Source organism: Antechinus flavipes, chromosome 1, assembly GCF_016432865.1.
Source record: "Antechinus flavipes isolate AdamAnt ecotype Samford, QLD, Australia chromosome 1, AdamAnt_v2, whole genome shotgun sequence".
NCBI lineage: Eukaryota > Metazoa > Chordata > Mammalia > Dasyuromorphia > Dasyuridae > Antechinus > Antechinus flavipes.
The window spans coordinates 530805170-530830659 of record NC_067398.1 but is presented as its reverse complement, the minus strand read 5'-3'; the positions used below and the strand labels follow the sequence as shown (position 1 = coordinate 530830659).

Genomic DNA, 25490 nt, shown 5'->3' with positions numbered 1-25490 from the left:
TGTCAGAAATTCATCTGTATTGGAATTTGTCTTCATTTGCAACTAACTATTTGTTTTATATAAAGGTACTAAAAATACACATTAAATCCCTCAAGAACAAAGTATACTTTAAAAAATATTGCCATAAAATGTTTCCTAATTCCAAAAAAAACTTCTATACGTAAAAATATAATGCTTTTCCTTGATTATGATTAATGAAATATGATTAATTATTAATCTTCACTAAAATTTTTTATTTGCCTTTATGTTCAAGAGAACAATACAAAAGAGAATGCTTGCTTAATAATGGCTATTGAAAGGCATTTTAAATTGCAAAAGCATTACAAAATAATAATGGGAACTCATGCTGGTATTAGAATAATCCCTGTGGACCTGTGATTACTCTAAATTAATAAATCTAATAAGAAGTGGAATTTGAAAACAAAATAATTCTTCTGCTATTAATGCTACAGTTTTTATGGAGTAGATAGTGAGCCAGGTTATAACTTCTACTATTATGTAAATATTTACGAATGAGAATAGAATTTTTAATACCATTATAGCTGATACCAACAACTTAACTAAAACCAGTAGTGACAGGCTACTCAAACCACCCTAACAAAATCTTATTTATCTGTTATTTGATGATAAGAAAGAAGTATAACTGGTCAAGATTATCTGCCAAAATTCAGTCCAGTTCAAAGATTAAAGAAAGCTGAGAACACAATTCACTTGCTCATCCCAAAAGGATCCTATATTTAGTGACAGCCAACATAAGAAAAGCAAAACTCGTGAAAATTCTTAGAACAGCATTTAATCTAAGACTCTAAATTTTATCTATTGGACAAGTTCACAAAACAAAATAAAATGCTGATCTTACATACTTAAAGACTGATGTGTAGAATAAGTTGTGAAAATATAATAAAAAAATAAGAAAGCTCTTAGGTAACTTTTAAAAAATAGCTTCACAAGATAATAAAAAATAAAAACTCAGAAGTAAAAAGTCTGTTTGCCTTCTTTAGTAAGATTATCATTGACATAATATATTGGCTGCTTTTAGGCATTTTATTAACAATGGCTATACTGCATTAAAAGATTCTGGATCTGTCCCTGCTGGTGTGAGACTCCATCAGGATATATCTGTGGGGGCAATTTTATGAAGATGCCCAACCAATCTGTACTCATACTACATCGACAGTACCCTTGAATAAAAAACTTGTGGACAGAATTAGATCAATGTATTCACATATTTTTTTCTCTATTTATAGACTATTATTACTATATCACCCCATTTCCAAGTAAATGGAGCCATCCATCAACTGAGCCATCAAACATCAGGATAACCAAGTGGCAGAGACAACTACATATTCTTCCATTTAAACTGGAAATTCTCTCATTTCATTTCCTGTTCCATCAATCTGCCAAAAAAAATTATTGGACACCCCCAAAACAGTTACTACCATAAGGACTGCTATTCTTTTAATAACTGATAAGATAAATTGTTCTTCAATGAAGCAGAGTGGAAAAACTCTAGAACGTCTTGAATGAGAGGTTTCAAGCAGAATATGAATGATCCACTTTTTTTCCCCTTCTCATAAACAAAAGATCCACCTAAGAGAAAACATACTTTTACATCTTCACTCACACTAGTAAGTGGAGAGATGATTAAAATGTCTTTTGTGCTCAAGTTAAAATAAATGTTAATTATTATTATACTGCTCTGCTTCTTAAAAAATGTCATTTAATGAGTAGGAGAGTACATTATCCTTTTTGCCCATTTTGAGGGCCAAATTCTAATTCCAGAATCTCTAGCAAAGCTCAGTGGTGTGACTAGCTATAGTTTTTACTGATTAGAAATGACTTAGAAACTAAAATTCACAGATCAATATAAGTTACTACAAAATATTTGGTACTAATTTGTTTGATTCTGCATAAAGACTCCTAAAGCAATATTCCAACAGAAGCTAAGACAACACTTTCTTAATTATTATGCATCAAATTACAATAAGCTTACATGAGAGCAAATTAAGCTTGTTTATTAGCTTATAACAAGGATAATGATCTAATAATAAAAGTACTTATTTCAAATTTATAATATATCTAAAAATGTAAAAATGAGGTGATTAATAGTTATTATTTCTTAAGAGATTAATAAAGAGCAATGATAAAATGAGAAGTGAAGGTATAGCAATGTAAAATAACAAGAGACTATGATTCCACAGACCTGGGAGCAGGTTCCTTATCTATAAAATGAAGGGGAAAGGGGAAGGTTAGATCATAGAGTCCCTAAGAACTCTTCTTGTCCTAACACAATATGATCAGACTAATAGCTAATAGCTAAGTTAAAATTTTCTTTATCTTTTCCTTTTGCTTCAATTAAAATTCTGAAACTTTAAAATCCCTTTTTTAAGTAACTAAATTTAGGCATTTTATATCTTAGACCTCCAAATGAAGAAAAATGTTTTAATGCTAGTGGAGGCAACTATCTCCTTTCTCCTACCTTATATTAAGGGATAGAAAAAAGAATTCTTCTTTAGAGAAAAGAAAGAAATGGGATAAATGGAATGGATTAGATATGTTTTAACTAAATTTTGCTTATATGTTCATTTTATGTACAGCTTAAGTATTAATCAGATAAGTTTCTAGTATGCAAAAAGTTGGAAAGTCTAAGTTTAGGAAGAAAGTCATAAGATTAAACTTAATGAGAAAACCTCTTGCAAAACCAGATAAAGAGTGTTGTGTAGAAAAGCTTATAATGAAAATAAGTTTAGAGACAGTACAATGAACTTCTGTAATTTTTTTCATACTGCCAAGAATTTTATGTCTATTAATTGTGGAGCAGTGCTTTACTCATATTAGTTGTTTGAATAATATACAGATAATTAGATATTTTTATCAGTAGTATGTTTCTAATCCCAGCAAAGGCACCGTCCATGTATTCATTACTATGAACTAATGCCACCTGGTAGTAATCAAAAAATAAAGAATACTACAGTGGAAATAATCTACATTGGGGAACATGCTGACTTAGATCTCATCACAGGGAACAGTAAAATACTAAATTGTTACTGCCTTTATCTATTAGATTAAAATTATTTATTTTGGTTGCTAAGAATTTTGTTTATATGAAATAAATCTGTCAAATTTTAATTCTTAATATTAAAAAGCAGACATAATTTAAAATCATCTCATCTTACAAAATCATTGTGACAGACAAATTTGGGGAAATTATATGTATATTTTTCATGCTGAAAGACAATTCAAACTGTTATATTTATTTACATATGTTTTAAGAAATGAAATATGAAATTTTGGAATGTTCCTCTTGGCTAAATCATTCCAGCATACCTGAAGAGTTTAATGTTGTGCTCTGAGTGAGAAGCTGATCATTACTTATTGTTAATGTCGCACCAGGAGACTGATTATTGACGGCAGGAGCTGATAATCGTATGCTTCCATTTAATTCACTATTTCCATTAGTATTATGTTGAATAAGATCTTGACCTAAAAAGAAATTACTTTTGTTAACTTAAAAAATTAACTTTATTTGCTTAAGGTGACATACATGTTAAAACTCTTAAGGCTCTCTTAAAAACTCAGTTTTCTAATAACAAAGATAGAAAGGAAGATAAAAACCCTAAGACATATTTTTTGTTGTGGAGACATTTAACTGAATAAAAAATTCACTTTAATAAGATTTTTGGTGTTTGTCACATTAAATGACTATAAAAAGAATTATCAATTTAGAGAAAATAGGGCTTTCATAAGAAATAACACAAAAACAATATTTTAATTATTTTCAAATTTTGTGATTATCTTCCATATTTTCATTAAATATGTAAATAAGTTTAGAGACTGTAAGCTACTGTAATTTTTTTCATATTGCCAATAAGTTTTATGCCTATTAATTGTACAGTTGTGCTTTACTTATAATAGTTGTTTGAATAATATGCAAATAATTAGTTATTTTAATCTTAAAGTAAAAATATTATCATACTCTAGAACATGCAAAAATTTTGCAAAGTTTTCTATTTAGAAAAACAAAACGTATTCTATAATATAAAAAGGTTTATCTCCATCATTGTATTGGGATAAAAAAGTTAACTGACTAAATCTTTAACTACTCATAACAGTAGTTAAGAAAAAAAATTAATAAACTCATTTTAGTGATGGTTTCAATCTTCCTCAGCACCAAAATCTTCCCAATATAAAAAAAAAAAAAAAACTTATTAGTTTGACTTACACTAATCGGGCAGTATAGAAGATAATGATCATAAAATAGCCAAAAGGCTTAATAAATGGAAGAGTATGATAAAGAGAAGCAAGAGTCTTGGATAAAACACAAAAGAAATAAACAATTCAACTAGAACGTAAACTTCTTGAAGTCAAAGACTTTGTATCCCCTCACATATGATATAAATCAATAAATATTTGCTGATTTGATCAATCTGAATAATTCAAGAATTTATTTAAATATAATAAATTGCAATTGTTTTGTTATTCATTAGTGACTATATTTCAAGATACCTTTTAAAAGGCAAAGCTCAAACTATTAGTGTTTTCTACAATTCATTATTTATTTAGAATAAAATTAGATTCTATTGTGAAAAGAGACACAATGTTCTAGTGCTGTAAACCTATTGTAGAAATGTTACTAAAATATAAGAAATGGTATAGTAGGTCAAACCAATGGTCCATCTAGCTCACAGAATTCTTTCCCTTATAGTTCTTTGTGAAAGAACAAGACATTGTCTTCAAAGGTATTAGCTTATGAAAGTTAGTTTGCTTTAAAATAAGATGAACATTGATAAAAGTGTGACAAAGTTTATTGCTAATTGTGTAAAGTCAAATGTTCATACAAAATATTGGATGAAATCTTTAAAAGTAAGTATGATCGTGTAGTTGAGAAAGAAATTTCAAAAAAAATTCATGAGAATAAAAAACAAGACATTATATGTACACAATTACAATCTTTGAGTTTTTAGAGAAATTTCTATTGTTCTCTAAAAATAAAATGCTAAGCTAAATCATTTTCAATTGAATTTTAGCATCGAAGTAATCACATTGCTAAAGATGCTTAATGTCTAGAGACCTGTTTTCTTTATACACATGTAGAAGTACATTCATAGAAAACATAAGGAGTATCTTCATAACAGCATCTGTAACATAATTCAATTCACATAAAAGTTCCTAAAATTTTGCAAACTAAAATTGTGATGGCATAAAACTATTTGATGGTGTCTATTCTTACTGAACTGAAAGTGTTACAAAGTAACCAACAAATAAGTACACCTAAAATACTGTAAATCTGAAATATTACACTGTTATAATTGTAGAGTACTAACCAGATATAGTGAGGGTAATTTCTTGCGAAGATCCTGATGAAGTTGGAGCAGTGGAACCAGTAGCATGGGCTAAAACCTGACTGAGACTTGAATTATTAATAGTCAAGGTGATCTCATGCTGACCATTAGAAGTAGATACCAGACCCTGAGAGGTCATCACTTGAGAAAGATCTTGTGTACCTGATTATTTAAATAAACAAATAATTTTTAAAAATATATACATAACATACATATACACACACACATATAAATACATATACATATAGAGACAAATATAAAGTTTTTCTTTTCCATAAGATCATTTTCTCTTCTAATTTATTTCTAAGTAATTTAATTAATAACCCACAAGAACAAAAAATTTTCAGGGTGAATATATAATCTATATTTAAAACAAATTCAATTACAATGCATATATTTTATAGATATCTATTATTTAGAAAAATATGCATATATTGATCTTAGTTTTCATTAAGTTCACTTAATCACAGAAATAAAAAAGTGTTGAGCTATTCTTTAATAGAATAATTTCATAATAGTAATTAAACAAATTACTGAAGGCAAGAAATCTCATACTGAGAAGTAAATAATTACCATTGTTGCTAGAGGTCAATATGGAATCTTGTTCAGCTAATGGTCCTATTGTCATATTAGCCGAAGATGTCACTGTAGGTTGTAAAGACAAACTTGAAATTGGCTGGATGACAACATTGGCTGGAACTGTGCTGTCAGAAGTTTGAAGGGAGTTATTTTGTACAGCCAAATTAGTTTCTCCAGTTAGTTGTTGAGCAAGTATATTACTTTGCTGCAATGTTTGTTGCAAAATACTAGGATCAATCTGAAAAACAAAACAGTTGTATAACAAAAACTTCACATTTAAAAGATAGTTAGAATTGTATTACAAATGAACACAAATGACTGGCTTTCTTTCCTACCTGTAGTGTAATGTTATTAATACTAGAGGCATCTATTCCAGAAATTTGTACATTGGGTCCAACGAGATTACCAGCTAACTGTAACTGTATTCCTTCCAGGGTGGCCAAGCTACCATCTGTCAAGGACACAGTTAAATCACCACCAGCTACCAAAAAAAAAAAAGATATACAAATGTTATTAAAATAATCCTGATCACAATTACTAAAACAGAAAATTTTTCTCATATACACACATGCAAAGGGCTGAAACTCTTAAAAGGAGTACTTGAATCAGACAACCGAGCACTTAAGGCTAATTACCTATTGAACAATAATAACTCATATGTTAGGAATTTCTCTTCTCTCAGTTAATGCTGGCTCAATGCTTGGGTTAAGAAAATTGAAGTTAAGGATTAGGAGGTGGAGTGAGAGAGGCGAGAGACCTGCATTTGGCCGCAGGACGGAGAGAGAAAAGTGTGGAGATTCTGGACTCTAAAATTTAGGAGAGATCCTTGGCAAAACTCCTGGCAATTTTGTTTGTCTCCTTTACTCCTCCTCCTAAAGACTAAGGACTTTTGCTTATCCTGACTCTGGCTGACCCTGAGGCCTCCAGGGAGCTAGCCTGGACTTCACACACACACACACACACACACACACACACACACACACACACACACACACACCCTGTTAAGAATCAAAAAATGTTGCAGCAACTGATAAAATGGGTATTTATACTTTATGATCTACAAAATGACTTATATATATCTCATGTACTATCATGCAGAAAGGTCTATGTGATGGAAGAGAAATGCCTTTGGGCATTTCTACGCAAAACAAACATCACATAAAAAAAGTTAGAAAATTAGTGCCCCACAATTGTTTCAACATGTTATGGCTATTAGTAAATTGAATGTCTCACTTTAATTTCCTAGCTGCATGATTATGGATAAATCCCTTAATTCAATAAAATATTTATTAAATGTTTCTTTACTATGTGCAATACACAATACTAGGCACTTGACACAGAATAATAACTGCTGCCTTCAGGGAACTTACATTCTACACAGAGGAGTTTCAAGAAAATAACAATAGAGAAAAAGGAAAAGCTTTCCATAGAAGAAAGCCTGGGTCTTAAAAGAAGCTAGGATAGATTCTAAGATTTAAATTCTTCAACTGTTAAGTTTATTTATCTGCAAAATGGGGATAATGACATATCTACCTTATAAGGGTTGTTACGAAGAACATGCTTTGCAAATCTTAAAGTGTGTAAATATGAGGAAAAAAACTGTGATTGGAGAAATTTTTTAACAGAAGAGTGTATTAAATAGAAGTGCAACTTAGAAACTGGAAAACCAAAAGTTTTCCTGTTTATTACTACTTTTTAAAAAGGAAGTCACAGAGCTGCCACAAACATTTTGGCACATACAGGTCCCTTTCCCTTCTTTAGTATCTCTTTGGGGTATAAGCCCAGTAGTGGCACTGCTGGATCAAAGGGTTTGATAATTGATAATTTTTTGAGCACAGTTCCAAATTGCTCTCCACAATGGCTGGATGTATAAATGGATGCCCATCAATTGGAGAATGGTTGGGTAAATTGTGGTATATGAATGTTATGGAATATTATTGTTCTATAAGAAATGACCAGCAGGATGAATACAGAGAGGCTTGGAGAGACTTACATGAACTGATTCTAAGGGAAATGAGCAGAAATAGAAGATCATTATATACTTCAACAATGATATTGTATGAGGATGTATTCTGATGGAAGTGGATTTCTTCAACAAAGAGAAGATCTAACTCAGTTTCAATTGATCAATGATGGACAGAAGCAGCCACACCCAAAAAAAGAACACTGGGAAATGAATGTAAACCGTTTGCATTTTTGTTTTTCTTCCCGGGTTATTTTTACCTTCTGAATCCAATTTTTCTTGTGCAACAAGAGAACTGTTCGGTTCTGCACACATATGTTGTATCTAGGATATACTGTAGCATATTTAACATGTATGGGACTACTTGCCATCTGGGGGAAGGGGTGGAGGGAGGGAGGGGAGAAATCGGAACAGAAATGAGTGCAAGGGATAATGTTGTAAAAAATTACCCAGGCATGGGCTCTGTCAGTAAAAAGTTATAATTGGGAGGGGAAAAAATGCAGTCATGATGTTGCCTTATATACTTACATATTGACTTCCTATTTGACAAAGCAAAATTCTCATGAGAGCTAAATGAAATTTGACTAATGTTTCATATAAAATTGGTGGTGAGAAATTTACATAAAAGACTTCAAAACTTAAGTGTGGTTTTTCTGGGCAAGCAAAGCATGTCTAAAATAATGGAGGCTAAAAGTCATATAAATGTAATGAACATGTAAAAAAGGAAGAGGAAGAATGAAAACAGGCAGTAGGAGTTGTGAGGGTGAACATTTATCAAAAAAGAAGATATTGAAGAATACCAATGAGCAGAAACTGAAGAAATGAAAAATTTACCTGACATAGAAGCAGGAGAATGGCCTGACCAACAAGCCCTTGCTGAAGCAAATTTTGTTCAAATTGAACTGAGTTATTCATAATAAACACATTGGGATCTGATGAAGAAGAGTTAAGGAGATTAACAGGCTGTAAGTTCTCATTTGGACTACGAGCCATGGGCTTTCTAACTTTCTTGTTGTCTGGTTTATAATGACATTGTATGTGTGTTTTCCTTCGTCCAGAAGTACGGAAACGTAAATCACAATGTGGACACTTGAATGGCTTAGCTCCTGTATGTAGACGCATATGAACTTTCAAACTCCCTTTCGTAGAAAAAGAATTGCTGCATACATGACAACTGAAAAGCTTCTGACCTAGAAAGCAATGGATAAATCAGTCAAAGAGATTCAATAAATGTTAAAACTGTACAGTATCAAAAGACGTACAATATTTCAGTAACTGCAAGTCTATTTTCTATTTTTTTTGGCCACCTCTAACTTCTACTTATTAACATATATGATTTTAAATGTGTGAAATGTTTTACACAATACCATTTTTCCTTTCTTTTTTCTTTGTATTAGAAAAAGCATTACAACTTATCATCTAATCTGTGGTGGTTTTCTTCTTTAAAATATAATGATTCTCTGGGAGAGGGTTTCTTGAGGAGGTTTTCCGGAGGCAGCCTTAGTATCAGTTAAAAGTAATAATCACCCAAATACAGCCAAGTGCTAAAAGTTCTGATCTTTTATTGTCTCCAATATAGCCCGGTTAGTTTTCTTAGGGGCCTCTCTCTCTCATTGGTTCTAAGAGCTATTACAGCTTTGTCCTTTTGCTTCTGCCTCTGCTTTCTTCAGCCTCCAGCCAGCACCAAGGTAAAAATTGGAAATGAATCTGTCTTGACTCTGAGAGAGAGCTTCTGGCTCTCAATCTCCCAGAGTGCTCCTCTCCAACCCCTGGCAATGTTCCAAAGTAACTCCCTAACCTGAAGCTAAGAGCCTCTTTATATATATGATCTCCCAAAGGTTGACTCTTCCTTCTGGAGGTAGGGATTAAGGGAGGTGTGAATTCGGATATCTCATATTAAACCCTGAAATCTCCCAAACGTGTGAATTCTAATGAGTACTTAAATACATTAGTGAGCTTGAGGATTTGCTAAGTACCATGCTAAATTAGCACTTTGTAAGGAGTCCAACACTAATCCAAACAGTAAAACTGGCCACTGGAGTCTAGGGTCATCTTGGAAGTGCGAGAGCGGAACACAGGTAGATTAATAGACATGGGCAAGTTATTTAAACTCTTGTGCCCTAGCTTTCTTATAAGCAAAATTAAAACAACAGAAATGACATTTGCACTATACATCACACAAAATTATTTTAAGAAAAGAACTTTTGTAAAATGCAAAGTATTATATAAATGTCATTCATAATTATTGTGTCTAGAAATATCTTTCTTTTTTCTTATTCATGTCAGCCTGAAATTTAACTTCATAGTTACGTTTACTATAATAAACATAAATAAATCAACAATATGAAATTTACTCTGCACACTATTAAGATAACACAAAAGAATCAAATAACATAAGAGAATGTTGAATACAAGAAAACGACGAACAAGCTAATTTATATGTTCCATTTGTTTCCAAATTTTACCAACTCATTTACAAGTGATTAGAGTATTTTAAAAATGTGAAAAAAATTAGTTGCAGTTCTCAAAAAAAGAGCATTTAGTACTTGTTCATTTTGATAATTAAAAAAAAATTCCCCTTATATCCAAAAGACAAGGGAAAAAAAGACAAGGTAGAGAGGATTTTATATATATATACATAATATATACATATATATATACATATATACAGAAAATTAAGACGTAGAAAGATTAAAAGACTTTCCCAAAACCATAAAAATAGTGAAAGGAGCACAATTTTGACCCCAATCCTCTAATAATAAACTCAATCACCTTTCCATTACATCAGGTTGACACATTTAAATAAATGCAGTATGCTTTTAATTTTTTAAAAATATAAAAGAAAAAAATCAAAGTTATCTATTTATTCTTCTATTTGTAATTTTCCCCTTCTAAACAATTATTATGTACATTGTTTTAATCTAAAATCTCTACATAAAAGATTTGATTATTTTGTTTGTAATGGAACTCCAGGGCTTTATCAAGATATGTTAAAAGGTAATGGTGGTACTAAAATAATTTAAACCTGTGCAACAACACAATTCAATTATCTAATTCAGTCATGAAGATCATCATATTTTTCTGTTTCCATGAACCATTTAACCTAAACCAAACAATGTAGAGTACTGGATAGAAAGTTGGCCTCAGAGTCAAAAAGACCTGTATTTAACAGACTTGAAAGATACCTTCTGTTTGAACTTCTCAATGCATTAAGCAAATATTACAGAACAGGTACTGGTTGGAATTTATAGAAGTTCTAATGAGATGATTCAATACACTAATGAAATCACAGGTTCAATTAAAAAAAATAGTAATCCAAGCTTTGCTACTGTCAGAAACACTTTTAATTTGGGCTCATGCTTATAAAATTTACTCATAATGTATTACTTTTACAAGCACTATGGATAACTATCTTGTTCAGAATATATAGGCTGCCCATGAAAATACTTTCTGCTACTAAATGAAACCTTTGAAAGGAAAAAGTAAACACAATAAAATAATTCATATACACTAAGATAAGTTATTTACCTGTGTGTGTCTTTACATGGCAATCCAGAGTAGACTTAACTGTAAAACTTTTTCCACATTCATCACATTTATATGGCTTTTCTCCAGTATGTATTCGAACATGCCTAGACAAAAAACATTTAATTTTTTCTAATATTTGTGAACTACTTCATAAAAATGTACTTATTTTTATAAAACAAAGATTAACTTTCATTCTTTTTAATAATAAATTTCAATTTGTAAAACAGGAAGAATATTTAATACTCAAGTAAAAGTGACTAGGTAAATCTTATAATTTCCATTCTTTTAAAAAAAGAAAAAAGGCAAAAAAAATAAGCAAATTGTTTTTCTTAGATCAAAATACCATTTTATAATTCATTTTATTATTTTGCCAAGTTATAGATATAATTTTAACCATTTTACTATCAAAGTTCCTTGAGTTCAGATTCATTAATCTCAATCTTTACTTTTCATCAACTACCAACTATTGAAGCTAAGCTATGAACTCCATCATCAAATACTATATTTCTACTTATAAGAATACATATTGGCTTGCTCCTTTCCAAAGACAGCCTCTTACCTTTGCAGAATTCTTATACATTATAACTACTCATATATTTTACAATCCAGGGATATGTGTTTTATTATCATTGAACAAGAAACTCCATTGCCCAATTGAGCATTTTCATTGGCTGATTCCATATCTGAAATGGCCTCCTTTCTCATCTGTAACCCCAGACTCTTTTAAGTTCCAGCTAAAATTATAATTCGAGTGCCTTCCCTTTGGTGATGAATTCAAATTTATCTTATGTATACATATATCTTGCCTATATAAAGTGTGCAATTGTTTGTATGTTGTCTCCTCCATTAGACTGAGAATTCTTCAAAAGCAAGGACTGTCTTCTGTCTTTCTTTGTATCCCCAGAATTTAACTCAAAGCCTGGTGTACAGTAGGTACTTTTAAAATGTTAGCTGATTGTCAACTGTCCCATTCATCCATAAACATTCATTTAGTGAATTCTCACAAGGTCATCCTCTTGCTCTAACTCTTATTAACGAATAACTACCTCTATTTAACCTAGCCTATTAGCCTTCTAACTACAAAATACTCTCTTGCCCAGTCTAGACTCTCCTGGTTAGTCATTTCACTTAATGCCTATTTATAATAGGTGCTGAGAAGGCTATATAAATGCCTGCACTCAGTCTAATTAAGAAGAGAGAAAATATCTGACAATTATGGAAATTTAAGATTAGCAAAAAAGTTTCCTTAGAACCTGTGAGGTAACTAATACTATTATAATCACTGTTTTATAGGTGAAGAAAGTGAAGTTCTAAAACATTAAGCATCTTCATCAGAAAAAGAGGTGGTATAATCATGTAACCAGACAAAAGAAAAAAAAAAAGTGGACTGATTAAATACTGCATGGATATTCTAGAAATCATACTGCTAAATGAATAAGCCAGGAAAAGCCAGTATCAAAACTCATTTGCTCCTTAACAACCCTGAAAGGTGAGTACTACTATTACTATCATCACCATGTTATAGAAGATAATAACAGTAAACAATATCATTTTATTGGAAGAGAAGTCCAAAGTTCAGCGAGGCCGTGACCAGTTAGGATCATTCCGATAATAAATGTCAAAGAAGGATGTCAAAGAAGGATTTAAGACAAGTCTCTCCTGACAACTCACACTAAATTATTCCATTTAAACATGTTGTCTCTTAATCAGGCTCTCCTGCCTAAAAAGGAAGTCATGAAATCTCTACTCTTCCAAGTGCCAAAGTCGTCCCTTGCATCCTGTCTTCCTGCCCTCCATCTCATCCTCTATACATCATTCCTTATATCTTTCTTCACTCCCTTTTTCTGCCCAACAGAATCTTGGTGCATAATTCTGAACCTTTTCCATAAAACCATCCCTATTTCCCCTAATTATAAATGCCTCTCTTTCAGACTATCTAGACTTAGGTATATGCTATATCCCTCTAATATATAACATACACTCCTGGGGGGACTGAGGATGAATTTTAGCTCAGCATTCACTCAGTTTTGTCTCTTGCACATAGTAGGAACCTAACATATTAAAAACTGAATTTATTAAACTGAAGATAACTTCCAAATGATTCAAATCTATGTAATATGTTCTTCTTCTTAATAGCACTCATAGAACACTGAAAGATGGGGGAGGTGGAGGGAACTGCAGAAAAAATTGGGCACCATGTAAAAAATGTGCTCTATCTCATGTTTTGCAAAGAAGAACACAATAGGATTAGTTCTCATTCTGATATTACTTCTATCACCTTGAGTAAAAAACCCAACTCCTCAGTTTGCTCACTGGCAGTACAAAATAATAATAATAACAACAATAATAAATGTATCACATCTCACAGGGTTTTTTAATAAAGATTAAATTAGCATATCTAGAAAGTTCTTTATAAACATTAAAAAGCTATGTAAATGTCAACTGCTATTATTATCATCAACTCCAATATCCTGTCCAGGAAAGGAATCACTTCTATCATATCTGAAATATAGTCATCTAGTTTCTGCCTTAATACAACATTGACAAGAAACTTACTATCATTAATAGTCTTCTCTATGGCTAGAAAAATCTGATTATTAAAAAGTTCTTCTTGCCCTTGAGTTTAAATTTACCTTACTATATTACCTACTGGTCTTGCTTTTGATCTATGGAACAGCACAAAATCTATCCCTTCTTCCACATGAATCTTCCAAATATCTAAATATAATTTTTACAATCCTTCTAAGTGTTCTATCTTTTTCAAAATAAATAATCACAATTCCCTTAACTTTGGCTCAGATTACATAATGACTAGATTCATCATCATCAAGGTCAATGTCTGATAGATACAATCTTATCTGTCCTATGTTGTTTTGTCTTTGATCTGGCAATTAATTATGGAGTGCTTTTCAGGTGTTCTTGAAAAGCAGGTAAAAAATGTATTTTATATATTCATGTGTTTACATCTAATTTTCCCAAATGGATTACAAATTCCTAAAGAGTACACATTTGCTTTTTATATTTTTTTTATGTTTGCCGAAATACCTAGCATAATATCTTGCACACAGCAGGTGCTCAATATTGGTTTTTTTATGACTATCATTTCATAGGTCTAGGTAATCAACAAAAAGTCAATGCTTCAAAATGGAATTTCTAGAAGAACTTAAATAGGAGATATCTACTGTTAAACAGAAATAAGATCATAGGACAGGTAGAATAAATGGCAAATAAAAGTGGCCATAAATCTCTGAAACTAATTTCCTAAGCTACAGGTAGAAAGCACTAAAAGTTTTTCAACATGATGACTTCAAGAAGAAAATTAATACTCTGTAAACAATATATCTGAGCAAAATTTACCTCACTAAGTCACTGGGTTTTTTAAAGCTTTTGGGACAATAGGTGCAGCAGTTGGCATATTTTGGCTCTGCTTCAAGTTCAGCTTGCTTATCCTTTATTTCGCTAATCCGGTCTTTCTCTGCTGCAGACTGGACAAGCACTTTTTCAGAAACCGTAGCACTTTCTCGTGGTCTGATTTTGGCCAGTTCTGCTGTTTCTTCTTCTGTGAAAGTGATAACCCCTGGACGAGATTTTCTAGGAACAGTTTTTTCAGAATTTTCATCATCTTCTTCCATGCACACAACTAAATGAAATACACAAAAGAGAAGTCATTTAAAAAAGATATTAAATAGATATTTATAAATAATTTAGGTAAACAAATATCTAAGATTTTAAAATAGCAACAAAAACACTGTAATTTAGTAATGATGATGATGATGACAATGAAAACAATAATGACAATTATAGTCAACTTTTATACAGAGCCTTAAGGCTTGTAAAATACTACAAATATTATCTCATTTATCCTAATAATAATGGAAGGTATGACCTATTGGGCACCAGGTGGTCTAGTGGATACAGTGCTGAGCTTGGAGTCAGAAAGACTCTCTGAGTTAAAATTTGGCCTTAGACATTTACTAATTGTGCGATCTTGGTCAAGTCACATCATCCTGTATGCATCATTTTCCTCACCTGTAAAATGAGCTAGAAAGGAAAATGTCAAATCATTCCAGTATTCCCAAGAAAATCTCAAAAGGGGTTACAAATGTTGGGTACAACTGAAAAATGATTGAATAAAAGGAGCTATTAGCATTCCCTTTTTACAAATGATTAAATGGGTTAAATGGACACAAAAGTATCAAAAGCTGCATTTGAACACAGATTTTCCTGTCTCCAAGCCCAATACTCTAGTAAATCTTCTAGACATCTATAATATTAATGATATATAATATTATTATTAACATCACTAACTTTTGATATTTGGTCTTTAAAATTAAATCACTGCAATAAATGCCAAGTCAAAAAGAAAAAAATAAAGGTTTCAAGTCACCTCAAGCAACTGGCAAAGATAACAAAAGACAGAACCAATACTAGAGGAATTCAGGGGGGAGGGGAGAGAATGTGGAGGAAAGATACACCACCACACTATTGGTAGAATTATTAACTAGTCCAACCAATCTGGAAAGGAATTTGAAAGAATATGAGGATAATGATTTTAATGATTGATGCTTTGAACCAGGGATTTCACTTCCAGTCATATATCCCAAAGAAATCAATGACAAAAAGAAAAGCCCTATAATGCACCAAAAAATATTTATTATAGGACTTTTTACAGTGGCAAATAACTGTAAACAAAATATAATGACCTACTTGGAAATAGCTAAACAACTTCTAGTGCATAGGCATAATGGGATATTACTGTTCTACAAGAAATGACAACTATAACAAAATCAGAAGCATGCAAAGATTTAAATGAAGAAAAAGCAATATATACAATAAATACAACATAAATTTGGGGGGGAGAGAAGCAACATTAAAGAAAATAATGCATAATTGGAAGACTACTGGTGTAGTAAATAGTATATTATGACAGAATTTCTTTTATATATTGGTTAGTTTTCCTGAACTATTTTTTCCCCCTTTAAAAAAAATTTTATTCTTTGTTATATGGTATTTATGGGTAATGAGAATTACAGATTTAAGCTCATTTAACATTTAGGTCCCTAATAATAGCTCATTAACAAAAGATCCCTAATAAAACTTTTCTGATGAATTTTAAACATGAAAATATTTTAAAGAATCTATTACCTTAATTGAGAACTCCTTCTAAAAGTGCAACATATAATCTATTAATCATTTCTCCTTTTGTGCAATTCTTGTCCACATCCTTCCATAAATCCTTTACAGATGACCTAGTCTAATCTTGTATAAGATGTCTCTAAACCTTTCTTGGGTATCAGTGAAGCATACCAGCTGTTTCTTTATTAAGTTCTCTCCAAAACTTGATTCAACCAACTCTTCAATAGATGGTACAGTCACTATAGTGTTGGAGTTGCAATCAAAAAGACCCAAAGTCAAATCTTACTTCAGATACTAACTACCTGTGAAACTAAGAGAAAAGTCTACTTAACTTCTCTCTTTCTTTATCTGTAAAGTGGGTAAAACTGTGTGAAGGTCAAATGAAATAATATATGTAAAGTAATTTATACATTTTAAATGAATTTATAAATGCAGGTAATTATTATTATTTTTTGTTTTGTTTTGCTGAGGCAATTGGAGTTAAATGACTTGCCCAGGGTCACACACCTAGGAAGAGTTAAGTATCTGAGATCAGATTTGAACTCAGGTCCTCTTGAATTCAGGGCTAGTGCTCTATCCACTGTGCCACCTAACTGCCCCAATTATTATTTTTTAAAATCTATTTTTCCAATGATAAAATTCCTAAAACTTATCCTTTAAGCTACTTCCTAGATATTAAACTAGCAACATGCTATAGTTTAATAAAGCTTAGAATAGAAATCTCTGAATAACCAACAATTCTGACTAAAATTTTGGGATCATCCATGATCAACAGCTATGTCACCATTAGGAAAAAATATATATAGTAGATGTGAAGAGTATATGTAATCTGTCTTATTCAGACTCTATTGGATTATACTATTCAGTTCTGTGTACAATATTTTAGAAAGGATATTAAATTCAATTATCCAAGACAGGGATGGTAATATCATTAGTAAGGGACTAAGAACATGCCAGATGAGGACCCACTGAAAAAAACTGAAGATCAATAGACTGGAAAAGACAAGATTTGGGAAAATATTGCTGGAGAAAGAAGGGTGTTTCAAGTATTTGAGTAGATGCCATGTACAAGAGAAATTAGATTTTCTACTTGATTCCAGAACAGTGAATCAAAATTGCAAAGATAAATTTTGAGTCAATGTGAGGAACAACTTACTTAATAATTAGAGCTACCAGAAAATGGATAGGGCTATTTTTTGAATTAGTAGATTTCATTGCACTGAGGGTATTCAATTAGAAAAAACCACTTGGCTAATATGTTATTCTGCAGATTAATTTAGGTATGAGTGGAACTAAATGGCCTAAGACATCCTCTTCCAAAGCTGAGATCATTTAAAAAAAAAAAAAGTTTATGTCTGGGAACGTATCAGGATCAGTGTAAGTGATATATAATTTCCTAAATGCAATTCAATACAGTATTTTTCTACTAATAATTGATGGTCTTCAGTATCTGTCAAAAATATACATAAAAAATAACTCAATGGGCTTCTCAAGCAACTGCATGTCAGTTTTGGCCACATTCTTTATCACATGTGTATATATGATTAAGTCACAATTTATCAATAATGCAATAGAAAAAGCAGCTTAATGTCTCTCCTCCAATAATTGCGTTTGCTATACATATGGTAAGAACATATCAAGAGTCAGTGAAAGGCAGAAAAGGAGAAATAACTTTGTTTAGTGAGCCATAAAATAAGGTACTACATGAAAACAATTTTGAAGAGAAAGGAAAACAGGAGTTGCCTAAGGAGATTATAGTATTAAGATGGTCTTGATTTCTTTAGTAACATGTTACTTGCAAACAAGGGCATCTGGAAAGCATCATTTATAGGAAAGTTTTAATCAATTTAAATCATACATGGTATATTATGCTAATCAGCATCTAGCTCCTATTTTAAGCCTTGATCAAAGACATTTCTGTGTTTCCATCTATCACAAAATATTGTATGTTTATAATGTGAACACAGAAAAAAAAGTAAACTATAGTTTTTGTTTTATTTTGTATTGGGGGAGGAATGAACAATAAATAAAGCAGGATCTTATATTGTGAAGAAAATTAACATTATGTTCTATTATTTAATAACCAGTATTACTTTGTGATCCCTTTCTTTCCCTCACTGTCAGACTTCACTTTAGAAGGGCAGGCATTTTCAGAAGGACATGACTGTGTAATGCGATTATTCCTAAGTCCCCAAGGTATCTATCTGCTCCTTAACCAGATTGGGTTGGGCTTCCCAAGTGAAACCTTTGCTTCTGTGAATCCAGTAGTCAAAAAATTAGTTTGAACTATGGTCAAAAAGGAACATAATCAACCATATTTGAAGGTCAGTCCATTTTCACCAGCTACAGGATTAATCTTCCCATCTATACCAAAAAACAAACAAACAAACAAAAACCCCAAACAAATAAAAACCACAAATCCATCAAAACAAAAAACCTTAATGAAATGATAGGAAGGAACTAAGAGCTCTTAACCTATGTCCTCATTAAAATTTCTGCCATCTAGAATTTGTCTATGCCAGAGGAGGTCCAAATGATATACTGCCATGCCAATTAGAAGGAAAGACACTTACCCAAAAGACCCTGTAAGACATTCACTCTGGGTGTCTAGTCATCAATTTAGTTGTTACTGATAGCCTAACAAACAAATTGATCATGTTTGGAATTCTGTCTCTCAGAATTTCAATTCTAACAATTTTACTAATATCTTTCAGTTACTCAACAGAGTGATTGAAACGAGGTCTGCTAAAGAAAATTATTTCAAGAGTCTACCTATATTCATTTTTTAATCAAAGATATCTTTAAACTTATGCATTATCCTCAAAAAGATTGTTAGTAATGAGAAAGTGGGCATATGGATTTTAAGTTATTGATGCAATTGATATGCATCAATATGCAATTGATGGAGGAGTAAAGTCAGGAAGCTGCTCGAGCTCTCCCAGTTTTTCTTGAAAATCACATAAAACCAAGCCTCTGAACAGAGTCTGATGTAATGCAACCTCTCTCCAGCTCAAGATAAACAGAAAAAAAAAAAAAAAAAACTGCAAGAAATGTCAATGTCACTGGGCTGAAAAGGGTGTTCCGCCCAGGTCAGACAGACTCTGGGAAAGCCAATGAGAGGGTCTTATCACAGCAAATCATTTATTGATGCAATTCCCATTACATTTTAAATCTTTTAGCTAGTTCTGTCTGATTTATTCCCCCCAGTCATTTGGAATCTTTCCCTCTTCTAGGATCTGGACAACTAAGAGTTCAATACCTTGAAAGATTTCTGAGGTACATTTGGTTTTGGTATAGTACTTCTTCACAACCTTATTTTCTTAAGTACCATTTGCACAGGGGCTAGAGTATTAAAAGCCCAAAAGCATTAGTTCTAATGTTATCAATGATTCCTCCCCTCCCCCCCCCCAAAAAAAAGGCACACTGGCAAAAGGTTCTTAAACATTTACTGGAACTTTCTGCCAAAAGTAAAACATCTGGTAGCTTCCTGAGCTGCTTTTATAATATAATCTTTCAAAAGTTATAAGGAAAACAAAGAAAAATTCTACTTTGAATCTTATTTTCACTAAAAGAAAAAATTATGTTGCTGATACTAAAAATACACTTATTTTTCTACATTTTGGAGACTATCTCAGGAGCTCTAAAACAATTTGAAACTATTCTCAAAAGATTACAAAGCTGTGCATATCTTCTGACCAGCAATACCATTACTAATTTTGTACTTCAAAACAATCAAAGAAAATAACTCATTATGTACAATAACATTTATAGCTGTTCCATTTGTGGTGGCAAAGAACTGGAAGCAATGGGGATGCTCATCAACTGGAAAACAGCTGAACAAGTTATGGTGCATGACTGTGATGGAGTACCATCATATTATAAGAAAGATGATGAGAATGATTTCAGAAAAACTTAGGAAGATTTATACAAAATGATGCAAAGTGATGTAAGTAGAACTAGGAGAACAAGGCACACAATAAAAGTAGTATTGTAAAAAAATAATCTATTCTGAAAGAATTGTCTACTCTGATCAGTAAAATGATCTATAACAATTCCAAAAGACTCAGGGAAAATGTTAATGATTCCCAGATAAAGAACTGATGGACTCAAAATACAAACTGAAGCATTTATTTTTTTCTGTTATTTTGTTTTCTGGGAACATAGTTAATGTGGAAATACATTTTGCATGACATCATATGTATAATGAGTATTGATTGGTGGAAGGCAGAAAAGTATTTGGAACTGAAAATAAAATTTAGCAATAAAAAAAGAAACAGGAAAAAAAAAACTTTGCAAATGATTTGATATAGGCAGTGAAAATAAGGAAATGATGTTAACATCTAAGTTGGGAGCCTTAATTGACTGATGATACCTTCCAGAATAACAGGAAAATGAGGATGAGGAAGGAAGATAATGATTTCAGTTTTAGACATATTTAAATTTAAGATATTGACACAATACCAAGTTTGAGATGTTTAAGAGGTTGCTGAGAATGTGATACTACAGGTCAGGAGAAATCTACAGAGGCTGCTAGCTGGCTAAGTGGACAGAGTGTTGGGCTTGGAATCAGGAAGACTCCCCTTTTGAGTTTAAATCTGGTCTCAGATACTTACTTGCTATGTGACCTTGGGCAAGTCATTTAACCCTGGTTTGCTTCTGCTTCCTTATCTCTAAAATGAGCTGGAGAAGGAAATGGCAAACTATTCCAGTATATGCCAAGAAAACACCACATACAATGACAATAGAGTTAGACATTACTAAAATGACTGTACAACAACAAAGTTTAAAGCTGAATACATAAATCTGAAAGTCCATCAACAAAGAGATGACTGAATTCATAAGCACTGCCTGAGATCACCAAGTGAAATAGTATAGAGAAAGAAGAGATACACGATGGAAAGCTAGACATAGGCTAATGTCTAGCTTTATGAAATTATGTGTGTGCCTCTTTAACTGAGTCAAGAAGGAAAAATTTGATTGATTGAAAACTAAAGTAAGCTCTTACGAGAACAAAGTAGTCAAGGGACTCAAAATACTTGTGGAAGAAAAAATGATAGCAAACATTTTCATAATACTTTAAAATGCCATTTTATCATCTACTTTTGTTTGTTTATTTCTGAGTTTGTTTATTTCGGTATATGCTAGATGGTAAAAATACTAAGTTTTTTTTGGAAAAACCATAATCTCAAGAAACTCATCATATTAAAAGAAAATAGTACCTTTTAGTCATTTTCCTAACCATAAAAAAGTTTAAAAGTACAATAAAGACAGGGTTACATTCTTCTTTAATATAGAAAATTGTACTATCTCTGTGACTATTTAATAAATAACAGTAACTGCTAGTTTTTATACAGCACTTAGATTTTTTGCAAAGAGCTTTTAACTCATGATCCTTACAAGAACCTTAGATGCTATTATATTCATTTTATCTTCATTATTTTATTCCTATTTTATATATGTGGAAAATTAGAAACAGGTTAAAAAGACTTCTCCAAAATCATACAATTATAATAAATGTCTGAGAAAGGAACCAAACTCAGGTCTTCCTGACTATTCCAAGACTCACATTCTATCCATTGCATCACCTAACTGCCTCTAAATGTTTAAAAACAAACAAACCAAAACAGAACCAAAAGAAAAAAAGAAAAAAATACATAAATGAAACTCAAAGAAGTATTTATAAATTAACAGATGAAAAACATTAGTTTTAGTTTTTCGCATTTAGGACTTTATTTAGCACAAATTAGCACTTAGTAGCGGAATATTAGAGCAATATAGGAATGAGTAGATTTCCTTAATTAAAAAAAATTTTCACCTCCTCCTCCTCCTCCTCCTCCTCCTCCCTCTCCAGCTGTTGCTACTGGAGAAGAGACAGTCTGGTGCTTCTTCATATGTTTTTTGCAGTGAACTGTTGTTCGGAAACTCTCCTCACAGAATGGACACTTATAAGGCTTCATGCTCATGTGAGTTGCCATATGTCTGGTGAGACTACCATTGGTAGTGAAGGATGCATTACAAATATTACAGCTGAATGCTTTTACGCCTACAACAAAAACAATATTATCAAAACCTATGTAGTTAAAAAAAAATTCATTACTTTGAAAAAACCACAAGAGGTTTAAAAGCCACAATTTTCTTGCTAAACAAGTGGAAGTAAAAAGGAAATTGGTTGATTGCTTTATCTACAATTGCCTTTTTTTTAGGAAATGAGTTGTCTTAAAAACATAAGTACCACCACACTGGGCAGTCAGACTCTGTTTTATCCACTCCAATATTCTGTGACTGATAGAGGTGGCAAGAGGTATATAGCTGGAATAACAAGAATATCCTGATTAATTTCAACTTTCAAAGTTAGAGAACTTCTAAAATATCTGGTTTCCCTCCACTAACTTATTATGTCTTGTTGTTCTTTAATTTAAATTTTAATTTAATTAAGTCAAAATGTAATTTAGATTTTTTTTTAATTGTGTTTTCAGTCTAGACAATCTCTTGGCAATAATGCATTCCACAAATTTACACATTTCTATATAGAGGTGCACTTTTTGTTTACACTGCAAATCTTTTTTAAATTCCACAATTCAGTGGATATGTTTACCTTATCCATTATAATGCCTATATTTTTTAGAATGAAACATTTTCATAAGCTGCTCACATAAACCCACTTTATATGGTTCAGAGAAATGTTGTACAATTAAATAAGGGAAAGGAACACGCATTTATATAGAGATTGTGTGACAAGCACTGTGTTAAGTACTTTTTAACAAATATTATTTGATTCTCACAACAACCCTGGAAGATAGATGTTATTATGTCCATTTTACAGTTGAAGTGAAACAGAGATAAATGACTTTCCCAGGTTTACAGAGCTACTATGTGTCTAAGGTTGGATTTGAACTCAGGTCTTCTGATTTCAGACTTATTAGCACTCTATACACTGCCTCAGGTTTTTATAATAATATTTTAAAAAATTAAATATTTTAAATTAAATTGATAGTTGCAAAAAAAAAAAAGATTATAATACTTGCCACCTACCTCACAGAGTATGTATAAAGACTCGCTAAAACATAAAATACTATTCAAATATAAGGTACCATGGGATTGGAAAAGACCAAATAAATGACTTATTTCAACTCTTTATTCCACAGAGGAGAAAAGTAAAGAAAAGAGAATTAAGTTGTATACCAAAGAAAGAGGTCAGCAGAAGTAAACTTCAAAAAAAAAATGGTTTCAATTTTACTACATTCTTTTCATCTTCTGAATTATTATGTAAGCCTACATACAGTAAGTTAAAATTACCAACATACCACTGAGTTTCCCTCCTCTACATACTGTTTTCATAATCCATGCTACAATAAATATCTTGTATGAGGGACAGCCTGAGTTTGTTTAACTAAGTCACTTAGAGAAATAACATATGCCTGACATTAAATTCTGCCTGATAGGTGTGCTCCATAAATAACATTACAACATGATTTTAACATACCACTAGTAGCATATTTAAGCATTTAAAGAATTATCTTTTGGATCAATTTAGTGATATAAATACAGAGAAGCAAATGAACACAAAATATAAAGTATGTGCCAAGCAACAATGTATTAAGCTACAATACAAAAGAATGAGACAAATCAACAACAACAACAATTTACTTGATGTATAAGGAAAAAATATAGCTGTAATAGCCATGCCAGTTAAGCCTTTTGTATTTCTCTGTCATATGCAAATGACAGAAATTTTAACAATATTCTGACATTCCAAATTTATGCTTTCCAAATAAAAAGCAGACTACATTACCTGTGTGTGTCTTCTCATGGGATTTGAGAACACCTGAGGAAACAAATCCACGTCCACAAAGCTTGCATTTATAGGGCTTCTCACCAGTATGTGATCGCACATGCTGTTTTAAGTGGCTAGATTTCTTAAAGCCTTTGTTGCAATATTCACATCTATAATGAAACAATGAAGAATTGATACTAAGTCACTATGTCTGAGCTTATAAAAATAAAACCTGTATAAGAAAAAAAAAATCCAGAAACTTCATCAGTAATTTTTATAAAATGAAAAAAAAATTAATAAATCCAACCCTATTGTTAAACTGAAAATTACATCAAAGTATTATGAAAATTCTAACATATTATACAACTAGCAATCATGATTATTATTATAGTTTACATAGTTATGTACACTATACTTTAATCTTGTGAATCTTATTTGAAAATAACAATCCCTCACTAGTCAGAATGTCACATTTCTGGATAATATAAAATAAAATAATCTCTTACATATATTTTAGAATATTATACATATATTACAATATCAGACCTAATCCTTCATTAGTCACCATTGTTTCCTAAAGAACAGAGATGCCAACTTATAGAGAATGCTAATTAATAATGCAATATAAAACAGCTAATAATGGAAATTATTTTTTAAAAAATACAATTTGACGTGGGTATGTTTTTAAATTTTTACTAAGCATATTATGATTATTACAGGATTTCACAACTATTAAACATTTTAAGTTCATATTTCAAGTGTTTTTAAAATGTGAACTTAAAGACTGAAATAACAAGTTCTACTTAAATGATCATTATATAATTCTATTTTTATGCAGCTCTAAATTTTAAGTGGACATTGTATTATCATCTATTAACCAAAATGTTATTTTTACCTTACTGTAACTCAGACCAGAAACATACCAAGATAATACTGCTAATATCCTTCAAAGTAACATTTACTAATAATGAAAAACTATATTAATTACACATCAGTCTAAGAAGGGGAGGAACTTACCCTGATGAATTCAGTTTAATAAGTTCTAAGAAAATATGACTTTAGGCAAAACAACACTATGGAAACAGTTACTTACAAAGGAACAATGCTTATATACAAACAGTATTGCATATCCCAACAATAAATTTACTGCTTCTCAGTACAGGTAAGA

General features: G+C 31.4%; 1 protein-coding gene across 1 annotated transcript in view; it reads right to left on the bottom strand.

The window, feature by feature from the left end:
• Positions 1–25490, bottom strand: part of ZNF236 (zinc finger protein 236) — a 208242-nt gene that overhangs the window by 47897 nt on the left and 134855 nt on the right. Inside the window, 10 exon segments of the mRNA XM_051970545.1 lie at positions 3328–3483; positions 5325–5504; positions 5916–6159; positions 6257–6402; positions 8719–8736; positions 8739–9074; positions 11413–11516; positions 14770–15052; positions 22364–22591; positions 24341–24492. Of these exon segments, the coding sequence (XP_051826505.1) occupies positions 3328–3483; positions 5325–5504; positions 5916–6159; positions 6257–6402; positions 8719–8736; positions 8739–9074; positions 11413–11516; positions 14770–15052; positions 22364–22591; positions 24341–24492 (1847 nt within the window).